The following is a 17760-nucleotide window of genomic DNA, read 5'->3' as shown; positions in this document are numbered from 1 at the left end:
ACGGATGTCAGTAACAAGGGCAACGACTTGTTTAAAGGCTGCGTAGAGCAGGGATTGACAGACAAACTATTCCTGTAAAGAGCCTGAGAGTAAATAATTTAGACTTTGTGGACTTTCCAGCCTCTGTTGCAACAACTCAGCTCAGCAGTCAGTTTGTGAAAGCAGCTAGCGGCAATACATAAACGAATAGGCTATTTTCCAATCAAACTTTACTGACAAAAGCCTGGTGGCGGATGGAATTGCACCCAGCAGCCATACTTTGCTGACTCCCAGCACAGACATAACTGGGGGGGGGGGGGGGGAGGTCCTACTCTGGTCTGTGAATCTGATTGCCATGATACTCGGTCTCCCCCTCCATCTACCCTCCTTGGCAGAAAGATTATTTCACCAAGTTCCCTTGGCGGAGTCCCAACCTTCTCCCCTGAGGATGTCCCAGCTGCTCAGCAGAGACTTATTCGGGCTTCCAGACCTGGAACCAAAAAGCCAGCTTCCCAGGCAGCTGTAGGCAGGCAGCCCACAGATTGCTATGTTTTACCGCTGACTTGGGAAGCTTGGCTCCTGCACCTCAGCCAATGAACCACTCTGCGTGTGCACGTTAGTGATGGTGGGGGGCGATCCTTTCTTGACGTGCTTGTACAAGTTCCAGGACAATGGAAAATGCTGCAGAAGAATTTCCCTCTGTGGGACTTTCCTTTCCAACACAGCCCACTCTAAGCCACCTCCACGGCCTCAGGCAAGGCTTGGTCTAAGAAACCAGTTCTTGTTCATCTCCTCTGCGTGTAAGAAAACCTAATCATGTATTGAATTAATAGGAAAAAGAGTATAAAAATCATACAGTTGTGGTGTCAGATGGGTACTAGACTTATCGGGGTGATCCCCTACGGCTTACAGCAATGTCTAATCGCTATGCTGTACCCTTGAAACTAATATAACTTTCTATATCAACTGTAATTGAAAACTAAATTTAAAATGATCATACAGTTGTTTCACGTGGTTAAAGAAAAATCTTGCTTTTTAACTTTGTGTGCAGTAGACTCTTTCTGGCTTTGGACAGAACTTCATCTTAAACAAGGATAGGCTGGCAACACTGGTTTGGAGGAAATGTGGTAGAGCAATACGTTGGTTGGGTCCTCACTTTTTAAGATCTAAGGACGCTTTTGGGGTTCCATTATAGAACCCCAATCTACAAAATTGGTGCCAAAGAGGATATTACTTAACTGTTATCAAGTCCTCATGAATAGATTCTTTCCTGGGATCCGTAGCATTTTACATTAGGTGTATGATAAGTAATACCAATTTCACTCATTTTTGCCTAGCGAAAATAAAGTTAATTTTTCTTTTTTGTAAGTTTTGTTATTATTACATAATGTGGAAAAAAAGTCAGAAGTATTCCTACAACTTATTAAAGTCAAGTTATCTTTAACCTTCAATGTCACTTGCTTTTATATAGGAAAGGAATGTTTCTAAGGATGCAAAAATATCAACAGGCCATAAAATAATTAACAACAAAAAGTCAGTACAAATAGGGCATCCTCAAAATGCAAATAGCCAACAATTCAGTTCTTCCCTTTCTTCTTAGGCCAGTACCCTTAGATACTAATTTATGAAACTCCTTATTTCCACAGGACAGAGCTAGAGCCCCACAGCCAGGATTTTTAGTTGAAGTTTTAGAGTCTGGCTTTTTAATTCCAGCTAACACAAAAGGAGAACCATCTGGGGAAATTCACCTTGCCTCTGGTTTCTTCCGAGAAAGCTGGAAGAATGAGATATGTGTAGAAATTAAGTAAGCTGAACTCACTTATATTAGAAGGTCAGACTTAAGCCTGGTGCTGGGGAAGAAAGTTCATCCACTCATTTTTTGCACAGGTATTTCTTGAGCACCTTGTCTCACCAGGTACTATACTAAGCTCATGGGATACGATGTTGGGCAAAACAGCTTGCCCTCGACAGCTTATTGTGCAGACGGTGAGACAAACATTCATCACATCACCTCAACATCTTAAATACAACTGTAAAAACGACTGTACAGGAAGAGAACACAGAAGTCTGGAACCTAGCTGACTGTGGGAGTGAGGGAAGACTTTCATGAAGTGATGTTGAAGTAAGCCAGGAAGGAGGGCAGGAGATGGACAGCCAAGAGTGGGGTCAGGGGAGGGTGGATCGGCCTGTGGGTGGCACGGGGTCCCACAGGCACGTGTGGCCAGAGGAAGCACAGTGAGAGACGAAGGCAGGGCCAGGTCTGGCAGAGCCTCAAAGACTTCTTAAGGATTTTAGTTTCTATTCTAAGAGCAGCAGAAAGTCGGGAAAGAGTGAAGCCATCAAATATGCATTTCTAATGATGATGCCGGCTGCTTGGAGACTATTGCTGTTGTTTAGGCAGGAGAGCTCAGAGGTTTCGCGTGGGTAGGGCAGAAGAGAAACAGAGAGATGGATACCTGCGGAGAGATTGAGGCAGGAGACTGATGGGAAGTGGAGAGTGAGGCAGAGGTTTTAACTTTTTTTTTAACATTTGTTTTTTAGAGAAAAAACTGAGGGTTGCTAAGTGGGAGGGGAGTGGGGATGAGGGAGAAGATGAGGGGATTAGAAAGCACAAATTAGTAGCCACAATATTGCCATGGGGATATGAAAGACAGTTTGCGGAGTATAATCAATAATATTGTAAAGAGGCAGAGGTTTTCCATAACTCCTCTCATTCTCTAGTTATGCTGGATGGTTGGCACGTAAGGCAAGGCTCCTGGGAGGCTTCTGAACAAGCTGAAATGTGTTCATCTCTCTCCTCTTATTTGCACTTTTGCAGGTACCACATGTTCTACTCCCAAACCTATTGAACACGCAGACATCCATGTCAAGAGTTACAAGGAGAATTCCAGGGAGCGGTATATTTGTAACTCTGGTTTCAAGCGTAAAGCTGGTACGTCCAGCCTGACTAAGTGCCTGCGCAATGAAGTCGACAACATTACCAAGTGGACAACTCCCAGTCTCAAGTGCATCAGTAAGTAGCCAACCTGCACCATTGCTCCCCTCCACTCTTGCCAAGGCCATACAGAGAGTAGGGCTGCAATGTGTGACGCTGAATGAGCCCATCTGAGGGGCCAAGAGATTTGTGTGGAGGTCTGAGGCTGAATAAAGCAATGGGCTTCTAAATGGCACCTCCTGGAGGTGGAAGGAAATCCATAGGCTTCGGGGGTCTCACAAGTCTGGGTTCAAATCCTGATTCTGCCACTTACCATCTGTGAGACCTTGGGCAAGGCCCTTAACATCTCGGAACTCTTGTTCCCCATCTAGAAAATGGACCTGATGTAAACACTGTGGCTTTTGGGACGATTAAGTGAAAGCTGGTAAATATTAACTATCATTACCATCAATGCTTTAAGATTATGGGAGCAAGAATTCGGCTACAGATAAGGTTGTGTGCTCAAGCATGCTTGCTTCCCAGAGAGCTTTTCCAGTGTCTCCCTTGGAGACAGCCTGCAGGGAAATTACTGCCATTCTTCTCCACTGGCACCCAATCCAGGAGACTGGGGAGACACATGGGGCAGAGATTCCCTTACCTCGGCCACCCAAGCCGTGTGTTCAGCCAGTGCTCCAGAGCAAGTGTGAGGGAAAGTCGCCAGAATCAACGTTGTGTTTTGTTTTGTTTGCTCTTTTAAATGATCTGCAACTGGAAAACCATGTCAGGAGCCAAACGTTCTGCAGGTGGAAACCAATAGTGCCATTTCCAGGAATACTCTAGAAAAACAGAGATTCACCCATGGCCTTCCAAGAGAATTCTGATTTAACATTTATTGCATACTTGAGGCATGTCCAGCAACAAGCTGCGTATTATTTCATATAACATTTGTGAAAATCCCAGCTTCTCCATGGGGGAGGCCAGCGAGAGGGGGTCGTTCTGCAGCAAACTGTGCTGTGGGACTCCTCGGAGAGCCAGACTTCCTCCCTGAATTGGTAGCGGTTAGGTCACCCGGTGCTCCCCCCTTCCCGCCCCCCCACCCGCTCCCTGGGAGACGTCATGCAGACTTCAGAGGCAGGGCAAGGAGGAATCCTTGTACTTGCCACAGAGGACTGACTGCCCTTTCTCTGGACTATCTTTCCAAGGATGCTTATTTAGCCTTGGAAGGTGGAGACAGCGCCTCCCTCTGGAGAAAAGCCATCCACGGTCGTGCCATTGATACAAGACTGGTTCCCTGAGCTCAGGCTTCACTTCCGGGGATGTGGCCAACGGGATGTAGGGGCATCTGTTTGCGCCCGTCGCCATTGCCCGGGCGGGACTGGGGGATGAGGGAAACGGAGCGTACGTGGTGATGCTGCTGCTGCCGGCCCTGTCTGCAGTCTGTGTTTGCATTTACATGGGAACTGCAGGGTGGGAAACGATGTTTCTTTCATGTACTTGTATTGTAGGAAGCCAGATGTGTCCGTTTTCAATTTCTATGTTTATTTTTTATTTATATCCAGTCCTGAAGCCACCCCCAGGTCTCACCCTCAAGATGATAAATGCCATGTGGTTGTCCTCTCTCTAGGAGACCCCTCCCTGACTCACCAAACGCCACCCTCCACAGTAGCACCGGCAGGGGTGACCCCAGAGCCAGAGAGCCCCTCCCCTCCTGGAAAAGGTAGGAATGTTAGAAACTTTAAAGGACTTCCATTCCCTGCCAACACTCAGGTCCCACAAATCCCTCAGATTCATGGACCACTGCTGGTGTTCCGTGACAGACTTATATAATAGAACAAAATATTGTTTTTTAAGTCAAGAATCAAAATTTACTTTAGCTTAATTTTCTCTTTTAAATAAAACGTAAACCTTGATATCCAGGTTTAATATGTGCATAACTAATAGTGGTTTAAAATCCACTCTTACTATTGTCAGATCAAACTTAACTGTACACTCTTATCTGCATCAGGACCTGGGGAGGATCTGAGAGTTTGCCTGCCTGGCATGTTGGCCCACCCCCACCACAGTTTCACGGGTACTAGAAGAAAACACAGCACACCTGGATCAGAGACTTGTTGTGGCAATCGTTTTGTAAAATACATAACTGTTGAATCGCTATGTTGTACACCTAAAACTAATATAATACTGTATGCCAATTATAAATAAATTTTTTAAAAAAGCAGCAACAACAACAAAAAAATAATGCATGCCATGAGTTCTGATTCTAGAAGGAGCTCTGTAAATGTTAATAAAAAAGAAATGACGTTCAGAAACATGAGCGACCCATGCAGATTGCCTCTTGACAGTCCTAAACATCAGCGAGTTAACAACGATGGCTCTAGTACAGAAGCACTGCACAAAGCTGCCGTGTTCCTTTAAGAGGTCAGACAATTAAGTTCGTGAACTCATCCTAAGAAAAGTGCTACATACTCATTGCTGAATATCACTACGATCACCTTCCAAGTACTCCCCTTGGGAAGTTATGCACTGATGCCAGTGCCTAGTCCACCCTTCAAAGCCATTTTGAAACTCTTTCTCTGGAATGGCCATCAGAGCTGTCGTAGTATTACCCTTGATGTCCTGAATGTCATCAAAATGTCTTCCTTTCAATATTTCCTTTATCTTCGGGTAAAGAAAGAAGTCATTGGGGGTCAGATCAGGTGATTAGGGAGGGTGTTCCGATATAGTTATTTGTTGACTGGCTAAAAGCTCCCTCACAGACAGTGCTGTGTGAGCTGGTGCATTGTCATGATGCAAGAGTCATGAAATGTTGGCGAAAAGTTCAGGTCGTCTCACTTTTTCATGCAGCTTTTTCAGCACTTCCAAATAGTAAACTTGGTTAACTGTTTGTCCAGTTGGTACAAATTCATAATGAATAATCCCTCTGATATCAAAAAAGGTCAGCAACATCGTTACCACAAGTTGTAGAACTTTTTTTTTTTTTTTATTAAATTTATTGGGGTGACAATTGTTAGTAAAATTACATAGATTTCAGGTGTACAATTCTGTATTACATCATCTATAAATCCCATTGTGTGTTCATCACCCAGAGTCAGTTCTCCTTCCATCACCATATATTCGATCCCCCTTACCCTCATCTCCCACCCCCCGCCCCCCGCCCCCCTTACCCTCTGGCAACCACTAAACTATTGTCTGTGTCTATGAGTTTCTGTTTCTCATTTGTTTGTCTTGTTCTTTTGTTGTTTTTGGTTTATATACCACATATCAGTGAAATCACATGGTTCTCTGCTTTTTCTGTCTGACTTATTTCGCTCAGCATTACTCTCTCAAGATCCATCCATGTTGTCACAAATGTTGCTATATCATCTTTTCTTACTGCCGAATAGTATTCCATTGTGTATATATACCACAACTTCTTTATCCATTCATCTATCGAAGGACATTTTGGTTGTTTCCATGTCTTGGCCACCGTAAACAAGGCTGCAATGAACATTGGAGCACACGTGTCTTTATCTCTAAATGTTTTCAGATTTTTTGGGTAGATACCCAGGAGAGGGATTGCTGGGTCATATGGCAATTCTATTCGTAATTCTTTGAGAAACCTCCACACTGCCTTCCATAACGGCTGCACCAGTCTGCATTCCCACCAACAGTGTATGAGGGTTCCTTTTTCTCCACAGCCTCTCCAACATTTGTTATTATTTGTCTTGTTGATGATAGCCATTCTGACTGGGGTGAGGTGATATCTCATTGTGGTTTTGATTTGCATTTCTCTGATGATTAGTGATGTTGAGCATTTTCTCATATGTCTATTTGCTATTTGTATGTCCTCTTTGGAGAAATGTCTCTTCAAATCCTCTGCCCATTTTTCAATTGGGTTGTTTGTTTTGTTGTTGTTGAGTTGCATGAGTTCCTTGTATATTCTAGATACTAGCCCCTTATCGGAGGCACTGTTAGCAAAAATCTTCTCCCATTCAGTTGGTGGCCTCTTTATTTTGTCAATGGTTTCTTTTGCTGTGCAGAAGCTTTTAAGTTTCATATAGTCCCATTCGTTTATTTTAGCTTTTACTTCCATTGCCTTTGGAGTCGAGTTCATAAAATGCTCTTTGAACCCGAGGTCCATAAGTTTAGTACCTATGTTTTCTTCTATGCAGTTTATTGTGTCAGGTCTTATGCTTAAGTCTTTGATCCATTTTGAATTAACTTTGGTACATGGTGACAAATAGCAGTCCAGTTTCATTCTTTTGCACGTGGCTATCCAATTCTCCCAGCACCATTTGTTGAAGAGGCTGTCTTTGCTCCATTGTATGTTTTTAGCTTCTTTGTCAAAAATTATCTGTCCATATTTATGTGGTTTTATTTCTGGGTTCTCAATTCTATTCCATTGGTCTATGTGTCTGTTTTTCTGCCAATACCATGCTGTTTTGATTATTGTAGCCCTGCAGTACAAGCCAAAGTCAGGAAGTGTGATACCTCCAGCATTGTTCTTTTTTCTTAAGATTGCTTTGGCTATTCGGGGTCTTTTGTGGTTCCAAACAAATCTGATGATTTTTTGTTCTATTTCTTTAAAATATGCCATTGGGATTTTGATGGAGATTGCATTGAATCTGTATATTGCTTTGGGTAATATGGCCATTTTAACTATGTTGATTCTTCCAATCCATGAGCACGGAATGTCTTTCCATTTCTTTGTATCTTCTTCAATTTCTTTCAAAAATGTCTTATAGTTTTCAGCATATAGGTCTTTCACATCCTTGGTTAAGTTTATTCCTAGGTATTTTATTCTTTTTGCTGCAATTGCAAAAGGAATTGTTTTTTGTATTTCTTTTTCTGAGATTTCATTGTTAGTATATAGGAATGCAATGGACTTTTGTGCGTTGATTTTGTAGCCGGCAACTTTACTGTATTCGTTGATTGTTTCTAATAGCTTTTTGGTGGAGTCTTTAGGGTTTTCTATATATAGCATCATGTCATCTGCAAAGAGTGATAATTTAACTTCTTCATTCCCAATTTGGATGCCTTTTATTTCTTTCTCTTGCCTGATTGCTCTGGCAAGGACTTCCAACACTATGTTGAAAAGCAGAGGTGATAGGGGACATCCCTGTCGTGTTCCTGAACGTAGAGCAAAGGGCTTCAGTTTTTCTCCATTAATTATGAGATTAGCAGAGGGCTTGTCATATATGGCCTTTATTATGTTAAGGTATTTTCCTTCTATACCCATTTTATTAAGTGTTTTAATCATAAATGGATGTTGTATCTTGTCAAATGCTTTTTCTGCATCAATTGATATAATCATATGATTTTTGTCCTTTATTTTGTTTATGTGATGTATCACATTGATGGATTTGCGTATGTTGAACCATCCTTGTGCCCCGGGGATGAACCCTACTTGGTCGTGATGAATAATCTTTTTAATGCATTGTTGTATTCGATTTGCTAGAATTTTATTTAGGATTTTTGCATCGGTATTCATTAGAGATATTGGTCTGTAGTTTTCTTTTTTTGTGCTGTCCTGATACCAGGTTTTGGTATCAGGGTAATGTTGGCCTCATAAAATGAGTTAGGGAGTACTGTCTCTTCTTCAATTTTTTGGAAGAGTTTGTGCAGAATTGGTATTAGATCCTCTTTGAAGGTTTGGTAGAATTCACTAGTGAAGCCATCTGGTCCCGGACTTTTGCTTTTTGGAAGGTTTTGGATGACTGATTCAATTTCGTTACTGGTGATTGGTCTGTTTAGATTTTCCAGTTCTTCATGGTTCAGCCTTGGAAGGCTATATGTTTCTAAGAACTTGTCCATTTCTTCTAGGTTGTTGAATTTGGTGGCATATAGTCCTTCATAGTATTCTTGGATGATCCTTTGTATTTCTGTGGTGTCCGTGATAACTTCCCCTTTTACGTTTCTGATTTTGTTAATCAGTGTCTTCTCTCTTTTTATCTTAGTGAGTCTAGCCAAGGGTTTGTCAATTTTGTTAATCTTTTCAAAGAACCAGCTCTTTGTCATATTAATTTTTTCTATTGTCTTTTTGTTCTCTATTTCATTTAGTTCTGCTCTAATTTTTGTTATTTCCTTTCTTCTGCTGACCTTGGGTTTTACTTGTTCTTCTTTTTCTAGTTCTTTAAGGTGTAACATGAGGTTATTTATTTGGGAGTTTTCTTGTTTCTTGAGATACGCCTGTAATGAGATAAATTTCCCTCTTAAAACTGCTTTCGCTGCATCCCCAAAATTTTGGTAGGATGTATTTTCATTGTCATTTGTTTCTATGTATCTTTTGATCTCTCCTGTAATTTCTTCTTTGACCCAGTCCTTCTTTAAAAGTATGTTATTTAATCTCCATGTATTTGTGTTTTTCCCCGCTTTCTTTTTACAGTTGATATCCAATTTCAAAGCCTTGTGATCAGAGAATATGCATGGTATGATTTCAGTCTTCTTAAATTTGTTGAGACTGATTTTATGTCCCAATATATGGTCTATCCTTGAGAATGTTCCATATACACTAGAAAAGAATGTATAGTCTGATGTTTTAGGATGAAGTGCTCTATCAATGTCAGTTATGTCCATTTCATCTAATGTGTCATTTAGGGCTACTATTTCGTTATTTATTTTCTGTTTGGATGATCTATCCATAGCTGTCAATGATGTATTTAAGTCCCCTAGTATAATTGTGTTTTGGTCAATTTCTCCCTTTAGTTCTGTTAGTAGTTGCTTGGTGTATTTCGGTGCTCCCTGATTGGGGGCATAAATATTGATGACTGTTATGTCTTCTTGTTGTACAGTCCCCTTCACCATTATGAAATGTCCATCTTTGTCTCTTGTTATCTTTTTCACCTTGAAGTCTGTTTCATCTGATATCATTATGGCTACACCTGATTTTCTCTGGGTACCATTTGCTTGGAGTGTCCATTTCCACCCTTTTACTTTGAGTCTATGTTTGTCCTTGTAGCTGAGATGTGTCTCTTGGAGACAGCATATGGTTGGGTTTAGTTTTTTGATCCAATCTGCTACTCTGTGCCTCTTCATTGGTGAGTTCAGTCCATTTACATTTAGGGTGATTATTGATATGTGAGGATTTCCTGTCATTCTATCTTTAGTTTTCTGGTAAGGCTGTGTCTCCATTGTTTCTTTACCTTTTTGTTGTTGTCTATTATTTCTGTGTGGTGGTATTCTATGATGTACCCTCTGTTTCTTCTTTTATTTCAGTATATATTTCAGTTCTGGATTTATTTTGAGTGGTTACTCTTAAGTTTATGTAAAAGAAAGTTTGATATTTAGAGTATTCCATTTTCTTCAGCACGCTTACTTTCTCCATTCCCATATTCCGGTTCAGGCCTTTACTCTCCCCCTTTTTGAGTTGTGGTTGCCACAAATTGTCCCTGTTGATGGTGGTCGAATAGCCTCCTTTAGTATTTCTTGTAGTGCAGGTCATGTATTAGAAAATTCCCTCAGCTTCTGTATGTCTGGAAAGGTCTTTATTCCTCCTTCATATCTAAAGGATATCTTTGCTGGATATATTATTCTTGGCTCATGGTTTCTCTCTTTCAATAGTTTGAATATTTGGCTCCACTCCCTCCTGGCTTGTAGAGTTTCTGCTGAAAAATCTGATGATAATCTAATGGGCTTTCCTTTGTAAGTTACCGTCTTCTTTTCCCTGGCTGCCTTGAGGATTCTTTCTTTGTCGTTGATTTTAGACAGCTTCAATACAATGTGCCTTGGAGAAGATCTGTTGGGATTGAGGTAACTAGGTGTTCTATTTGCTTCTTGGATTCGAGGGTTCAGTTCTGTCCACAAATTTGGGAAGTTCTCATTGACAATTTGTTTGAATATATTCTCTGTTCCCTTCTCTCTCTCTTCTCCTTCTGGTATGCCCATTATTCTTATATTGCTCTTTCTGATGGAGTCAGAAAGTTCCTGTAGAGTTCTTTCATTTCTTTTAAGTCTCAAGTCTCTTTCTTCTTCTATTTGTGTCATTTCCAGGTTTCTATCTTCGATGTCACTGATTCTTTGCTCCATCTGGTCAACTCTACTACCTAAGCTGGTTATTTCATTCTTAATTTCTTCTATTGAGTTCTTAATCTCCAGAAATTCTATTTGGTTCTTTTTTAAGATTTCAATCTCTTTCGTAAAATGCTCATGCTGTTCTTTGATTGAGTTTCTGAGTTCCTTTAACTGCCTATCTGTGTTTTCTTGTATCTCGTTGAGTTTTTTCAGAACTGCAATCTTGAATTCTCTGTCATTTAAGTCACATATTTCTGTATCTTTAAGTGCCTTCTCTGGAGATTTTTCACTTTCTTTTTGAGCTATTTTGATGCCTTGGTTATTCATGGCGATTACTGGTTTACTATTTCTCTTCCTAGACATCTACAGGAGTGACTTCTGCAACAGGTTGATAGAAAGCGGTCTTTCTTTTGTTTGCCAGTACTTGTTGGTAGAATGTTTTATTATTTCTCCAACTGCAACTTATTTTTCTTCTCCCACACGGTAGTGCTATGTTTTCTCTGCACTATTCCAACTTCTCACACAATGGGTGATTCCCTGGGAGACGGGCTTCTCCTCTGTTAATAGTTCATCTAGGTCACAGGGCGCAGTGCCCCGGTGGGTATGCGGAGAGCTTTTGATGTTCCAAAGCTCTTCCAGCTCCTGATTCAGAGCCCATATATTTCAGCAGTTCTGTTTACTTCTGCAGGGATCCGCCCAGATAGGTGGGGTCAGGGGCGGGGTGAGCTGTGAAAAGTGGCCCAGAGCAATGGCGGCAACCACCACCACAGCCGGTCCTGCTTCCACAGCTCTCTCCCCTTTGCTGGAACTAGTTGGGCTGTGAATTTGTGTTTGCGGTCCACAGTTGTCAAAACAGCAAATTTTCTGTTGTTTTGATCCGACACCGCTACTGTTTCACTTCCAGCACCGGGCAGGTGGGGGCGGGGCGAGCTCTGGGAGGGTAGGGAGGGGGCGGCCAGTCTCAGTGCCTAAGGCTCCGTTCTCTGCTCGGCAGTGCGGGCTCAAACCACCGTTTTCAGCCTTTTTCCCTCAGTCTTTTCTCCGAGGTCTCTGCCATGAGCGTTGGGTTCAGCCGTGTTATATGCTGTCCCCTCAGCCCTGTGGAGCCCTGGCGGAGCCCCAGCAGTCCGAGTTCTTCCCTCTCCCGCAGCTGCGGTAGTTCCGGGAAGCAGCGAGCTCGGCGCACTGAGCTAGGTCTGCGTCCTGCGCCCGCGCAGCTCCGTCTCCGCACTTCTCCGTTTCCTCCTCCCTCCACTCGCGCGAATCTCCTACCTGTAGGTGATTTCAGTCGGTAGTGGGCCTCTTTGTGTTGCCTGTCTGCTGTGCAGGGAGTCCTTTGTGGAGTTTTTGTTGTTCGATTCTTTGTAGATTCCAGGGGAGCTTTACAGAGGCTCACCTCACGCCGCCATTTTTCCAAGTTGTAGAACTTAATTGTTTGATGTTGTATTTCCACTGAGGCTTCATGGAAGACTAACCCACTTCCTCAGCCCTATCCCAAAGTTAAGAAAATTCAAAATCTTGGATGCTAACTATTGTGGGGCAATGTGCTGTGTACTGCAGGAAACCCTTCCTTTACACTTAGCTCTTGATCTTTTGGTGTCCCGGTATCCAGTGCATGGCTTTTCCTGGCCCTTGCCTCCTCCTTTCACTCTAGGCACAGGCATTCTGTTACCTTTGACTGAGCTGCCCAGACACACCTTCCTTCGAGTGCTGGTTCCTAAGTTTGGCTGTCCACGGAGGTCACCTTGGAACCCTGGAAAGCAATCTGGGAATCAGGGTTCTAGGAGCTCCCCAAGGCTGAGGACCAATGCTGAGGGGAGGATGGAGAGGCCAGAAAAAGGTTTCCTCCTACTTAGTTGGCTACAAACAGAAGGAAGAGATTGAAGTACTGGCTATATTTAAGTGTGGGGTAATTCTAAAACTCCTCTGATCTGAATCGCGCCTGGTTCACCCAATTGATGAGAATAATCATGGCGTCTCCCGCAGCCCTGCCGTCGTGTGCCACACACTTGGTCAAACCAAACCGCACAGTCGCAATCTCAGACATGAGAGTCATCTTTGGCACAGAGTGACGTATGTGGTCCTGGGGGCTTCTTGGGGGTCACTCTCTGCAGGGTGCCTGGAGTGCTGACAGCCTGGGTAGTGAGAGGTACGTGTGAGTTAGTGGCAAATGATTAAAGGCACGAGGACTTTTCACAGCGTCTGTGTCTGGGAGCACGTGGAAAAGCTGCCCAAATAGTGCGCTGAGATGCTGAGCCTGGGGCAAAACCTGGAGTCTCCAAATACACACATAGCTAAGATGGGTCAAATCTCAGATTTCCCTTATTTAGAAGTTTTCTGCAAACATGTAAAAAAATAAACTAAAATCAGCATCCCAGATGTCTTTGGCAAATAGTTCTACTTGGTTTTTTTTTGTTTTTTGAGATCAGTCTTCTCTAAAACAAGCCTGGACCTACTCTCAGCTTATGTGCACCATGACAAAAAACTGTAAATCCTCTAGCATTCTCAAAAGTCTCATGCCCGTTCCAGATTGTGAATGACTGACTATGTGACACACTGAAGGGATTGTCCTAAAGAGCCGTGGAGCAGTGTGCTGGGGAAGGGCTGGCCCAGGGCGGGCTCCTTAGAGCAGGTGTCAGTTCGCTCTGTTGGCGATGAGAAAGAGACTCTGCAAAACATTTATGTTCTCTATGTGTTGCACCTTCCTACAGAGCCAGCTTTCACTTCCAAGTCAGACGCCACAGTGGCCACAAAGCCAGCTATTGTACCAGGCTCCAGTCTGATGCCATCCAAACCTCCTTCTGCAGGAACCACAGGGGTAGTCAGGAATGAGCCCTCCCAAGTCCCATCTCAGACAACAGCAAATGCCATGGAACACACTCCCTCTGCCTCGCCCGAGAAGCCAGGTCAGCACTGGCTTTGCAAACTGCAGGAGAGGGCAGCTGTCCCTCTGCATGGCATTACACCTCTAACCCCAAATCAAGACACTTCAGTGACCCTCTGCACCTGCTCTCTGCCGCAACCTCCTTGCTCTGGTCTCTATTCTCTGTGCTCCTCCCTGGCTCCGTCCAGCTGCAAAAGAGAGTCCGTCTCCCAGATGTGACAAGGCTCACCGTATTAACCTGCTTTGCCAAGACTCTGAATAATACCTGCCTCCTCTCAATATGCGAGGACGGAGGAAGCTTTCCATAACCTGGAGCCACAGTCTACGGTTAGAGGAGCTCCCCGTAATCTGCGTCTTCTGTAAGGGCATAGCTGACCCTTAAGCATGGCCCAGTGTCTAAATGAACTACCTTGCTTGTTCTTTGCTAAAATGAGTTGGGTTTTGCCAGCTGTGAATCTCTCAAGGCTTTAAGATGGGAACCAAACTGTCCAGAATTTCTTCTGCTTAGTGAGAAATTAGTACCATAGGACAACAACCATAACTGAGCTGCCATCTCTTCTCTGCAGGTGCACATTCATACGATGAGTCCAGAACTGTCGCTGGTAAGTGTTTCCCATTGTCCCAGCACTTTACTCGAGGTGAACAGCATACAGTCAGTATGTAAACAGTGCATAGAAGGTATATGTTTCTAGACACTGAGGTATTTTATTTTCACTGTTCTGCACCATGTTTGTTTTCACTTAATGGTATGTCTTGCAGATGCTTCCATGTCAATACATAGAAACCACCTCATTCTTTTTATCAGCTTCAGAATAATATTCTATTGTATGGATTTGCCACAATTTATTTAGCCAATCCCCTCTTGGACACCTGATTGCTTATATTCTTTGGCTATATTACAAACAACAATTAATTGAACAACCTTATATCATTTTGCATATATACAACTATATCTGTAGGATAAAATCCTACATGGAAAATTTTGAGGCCATATTTTCTACACAGATTTTCAAACTACTTTATTATGGGCTATAATCTATCATATATTTTTTTCCAATTTATGTTTCACTGGATTAAAATATCAGAAATTCACTCTCAAATTCTGAAATGTAATATAATAAACATTAACTGAACACCTACAATAGACAAAGATAGCTATGTGCAAGGAACTAAGAAAATGCAGAGATTTAAAAGAAAAAAAACTTTGAAGCTTTCATATGGGTTGCATAAGATTTTCTTTCAGGCTGCTTAAACATAAAGATCAGCATGATAACCACTAACTGTATGACAGAACAAGTAATTGTCAACAACGAGATGAAAACTAGATATATTTCATTATGTATTATTTGAGTTTCATCTGCTAAGAAGGTGGAAACCAAGATGAAAATCCTGCTAATGTTCTAAAAACTCTTAATGATAGTGCCTTCCGAGTATGTCATATACGATCCCAGCCACCTGAGACCTAAGATTAGGCCCCTGTCAGGTACAGGTGACAGAGGCACTCACTGGCTCCCTGGACATCAGTGTATGTTGCTATTACCACAGAATAAACGATCAGTTGAGCTCATCTTTGTAAGAAAATATAAATTTCTTTACCATAGTCGTTTGCTCAGTAAATGTTAACTTAATGTGTCAATCAGCCCATTCATATTACCAACATCATCATTTTTTTTTAAATAGTTAAAAAAGACATCACAACTTTTAAAGGTTGCTGTTTTTAGTTCAACAGAAAATGGTAGGTACTCAGTATATACTGAATGAACGAGCAAATAGCTAAGTGAATTTGGGGGCTTCAACATCTAAATAAATATTCAGGAACTGTGACTCATCATTTTATTGTCTTAAATATCTACTGGCTCACTTGGCAGCCCTTTTAATCAATAACTTTATTCAGTTATTCCAATATCTGGTCTCTAAACCTTAACTAAGCTATCGTGTTTCCCCAAAAATAAGACCTAGCCAGACCATCATCAGCTCTAATGCATCTTTTGGAGCAAAAATTAATATAAGACCCGGTCTTATATTATATTATATATATAATATACATAAGAGCTGATTTTTTGGCACTCCCAGTATGTACTTCAACTTAGGAGATGTTAACAGTTGAATTCAATCAATTAAGTATTGAACCCAACACCTACGATGTGCTTAGTACAGTGAGAGGCAGAAAATAAACCACTGACCAGGAAAAAGGAATCAGCACACAGCACTCTGGTCATGGCGACATCAGAAACACGTGCCCCTCCCTGACTGACCTAGTCTGCAGGTACTGCTAAGGGATGGCGGATTCTCTATGTACGCACAGAGGACATCTCATCATCCACATCGAATAGTGGCCACTGGCTGTCCCGGCCACCTTCTCTGCCTCAGCCCCGACATGCACTGTGGATTGAACCTGAGGCAGGCAGCTACTAGCCTTTCTGGCTTCTTGTGCAGAAATCTACTTTTTCTCCTCCTTCTCCCAGACTCTAATCCTCCTCTCCCCTCCCCTATCTCACCAAATCTCTTTCTCTTTTTCTCTAATCCATGCACCCCCTAAGAAACACAAGAGGGTGGAGAACTTTGGCAGTAGATATTCAATCCATTGTTTTAGTGATTCTGGTTTCAATTTCTTTACTACATTTGTCTGGACATAATTGAAGAACAGGCCAAGGGGTTAAGCCATTGCATTCAAATTGCTTTGTTTGTATCCTTGGCTCAGGAGGCCTCTTCTTAAGTTTAGACTCCACAGGTTTTATTCTCATTAAAAAGAAACAGGAAGAAGCAATGTGAAAGTACAACTACTGTCTATATCAACTTGCCTTTTCCAATAAATCTCTCCATGAACAGTAAATGCATGCCAAGCTGATTAGTCAACGTGAGGAAATAGTGTACCATCGGCTACAACCTCTCTGCTAAATAAAATGAAACAAATTCTGCTTTTAGTTATACTGATGATTAATGTTAACTTTAAAAATTCAAAACATCTTTCATTAATTTCCCATGTTTTCTGTTACTTCCTTTGGAACCGCTTTTCTATGCTTATTTTTATTTACTTAGGCGCAGGTAGTTTGTTTTGATATCCTGCAAAAATATCAGGAAAAAACTTTAAAAATAAAAGAAAATAAAGATTATCTACAATCCCACCATTACTTAATACTTAGGTATATATTCTTCAAGAACTTTCTGTGCATTTGGACACACACATGGCTTACTGGAGATTATTTTTTGTTCATCTTTATGTCAACCAGCTGTTGTCACTTATCACATACATCTTTCCATGTTGATATAGATTCATTTCATAATTTTTGAAAGCTGAATAATATTCCATTGTATAGGTGTACCACATTTTAACTAATTTTCTACTGATAAGAGATTTAGATTAACATTTTAAAATTATTTTAAATAATACTGCAGTGAATATTCCTATATATATATTTCCATTTCCTTAGAGTAAATTCTTAGAAGTAGAATCAGACAATCAAAGGTTCTGGTCCTCTCAAAAGCTTATGCTATGTTGTCACTCGCCGTTGAGAAAAATTGTATCCATGTATACTCATACCCAGTGAAGAATCTGGGTATCTCCCCCCATCTATATATTTTGCTGCTTTTCAATAGGGTGGTATTTTGAAGGCCAAGCCGTGAGACTTTATCTTTGCATACAAGGTTGTGTGCTGGTCTGAAAAGTTTAGCAACCTAGGAGACATATGTGACTCAGCTGAGACACTGGCTCCCAGATGTTCAGGGCTGTCAATCTGAACGTGATGCAGGGAGGTAATTTTTGCACACTGTGAAGGCAAACTGGCCAAATCTGCTTGGAGCTCATCACTGATGCCAAGTGTTTAAAAACAGGTATGTTCACCCTGTCCTCAGGATTAGCCCTCTTGCTTCCCCATGAAGGGCTCACTCTTCCTGTCTGATAAATCTCAAATGCTGTCATGGCTGCTGGCCTCGCATCCTTAAATCCCCCCACCACTCCATGTGGTTCCTTTCAACTCAGTCGAAGCATGTCTTT

General features: G+C 41.9%; 1 protein-coding gene across 3 annotated transcripts in view; it reads left to right on the top strand.

Annotated features, from left to right (window-relative positions):
• Positions 1–17760, top strand: part of IL15RA (interleukin 15 receptor subunit alpha) — a 54911-nt gene that overhangs the window by 28135 nt on the left and 9016 nt on the right. For 2 of the 3 annotated variants that reach the window (XM_074325026.2, XM_019738264.3), the window contains exons 2-5: positions 2798–2992; positions 4518–4610; positions 13594–13788; positions 14333–14368. In XM_074325026.2, coding sequence (XP_074181127.2) covers positions 2798–2992; positions 4518–4610; positions 13594–13788; positions 14333–14368 — 519 coding nt within the window. The remainder of the gene's footprint in view (positions 1–2797; positions 2993–4517; positions 4611–13593; positions 13789–14332; positions 14369–17760) is intronic. The other variant, XM_019738267.3, reaches the window with a different exon arrangement.

Source organism: Rhinolophus sinicus, chromosome 1 (genome assembly GCF_057876585.1).
Source record: "Rhinolophus sinicus isolate RSI-liver-muscle chromosome 1, RSI-T2T, whole genome shotgun sequence".
NCBI lineage: Eukaryota > Metazoa > Chordata > Mammalia > Chiroptera > Rhinolophidae > Rhinolophus > Rhinolophus sinicus.
The sequence above is the reverse complement of the archived record's forward strand: the minus strand, read 5'-3'. Positions and strand labels throughout refer to the sequence as shown.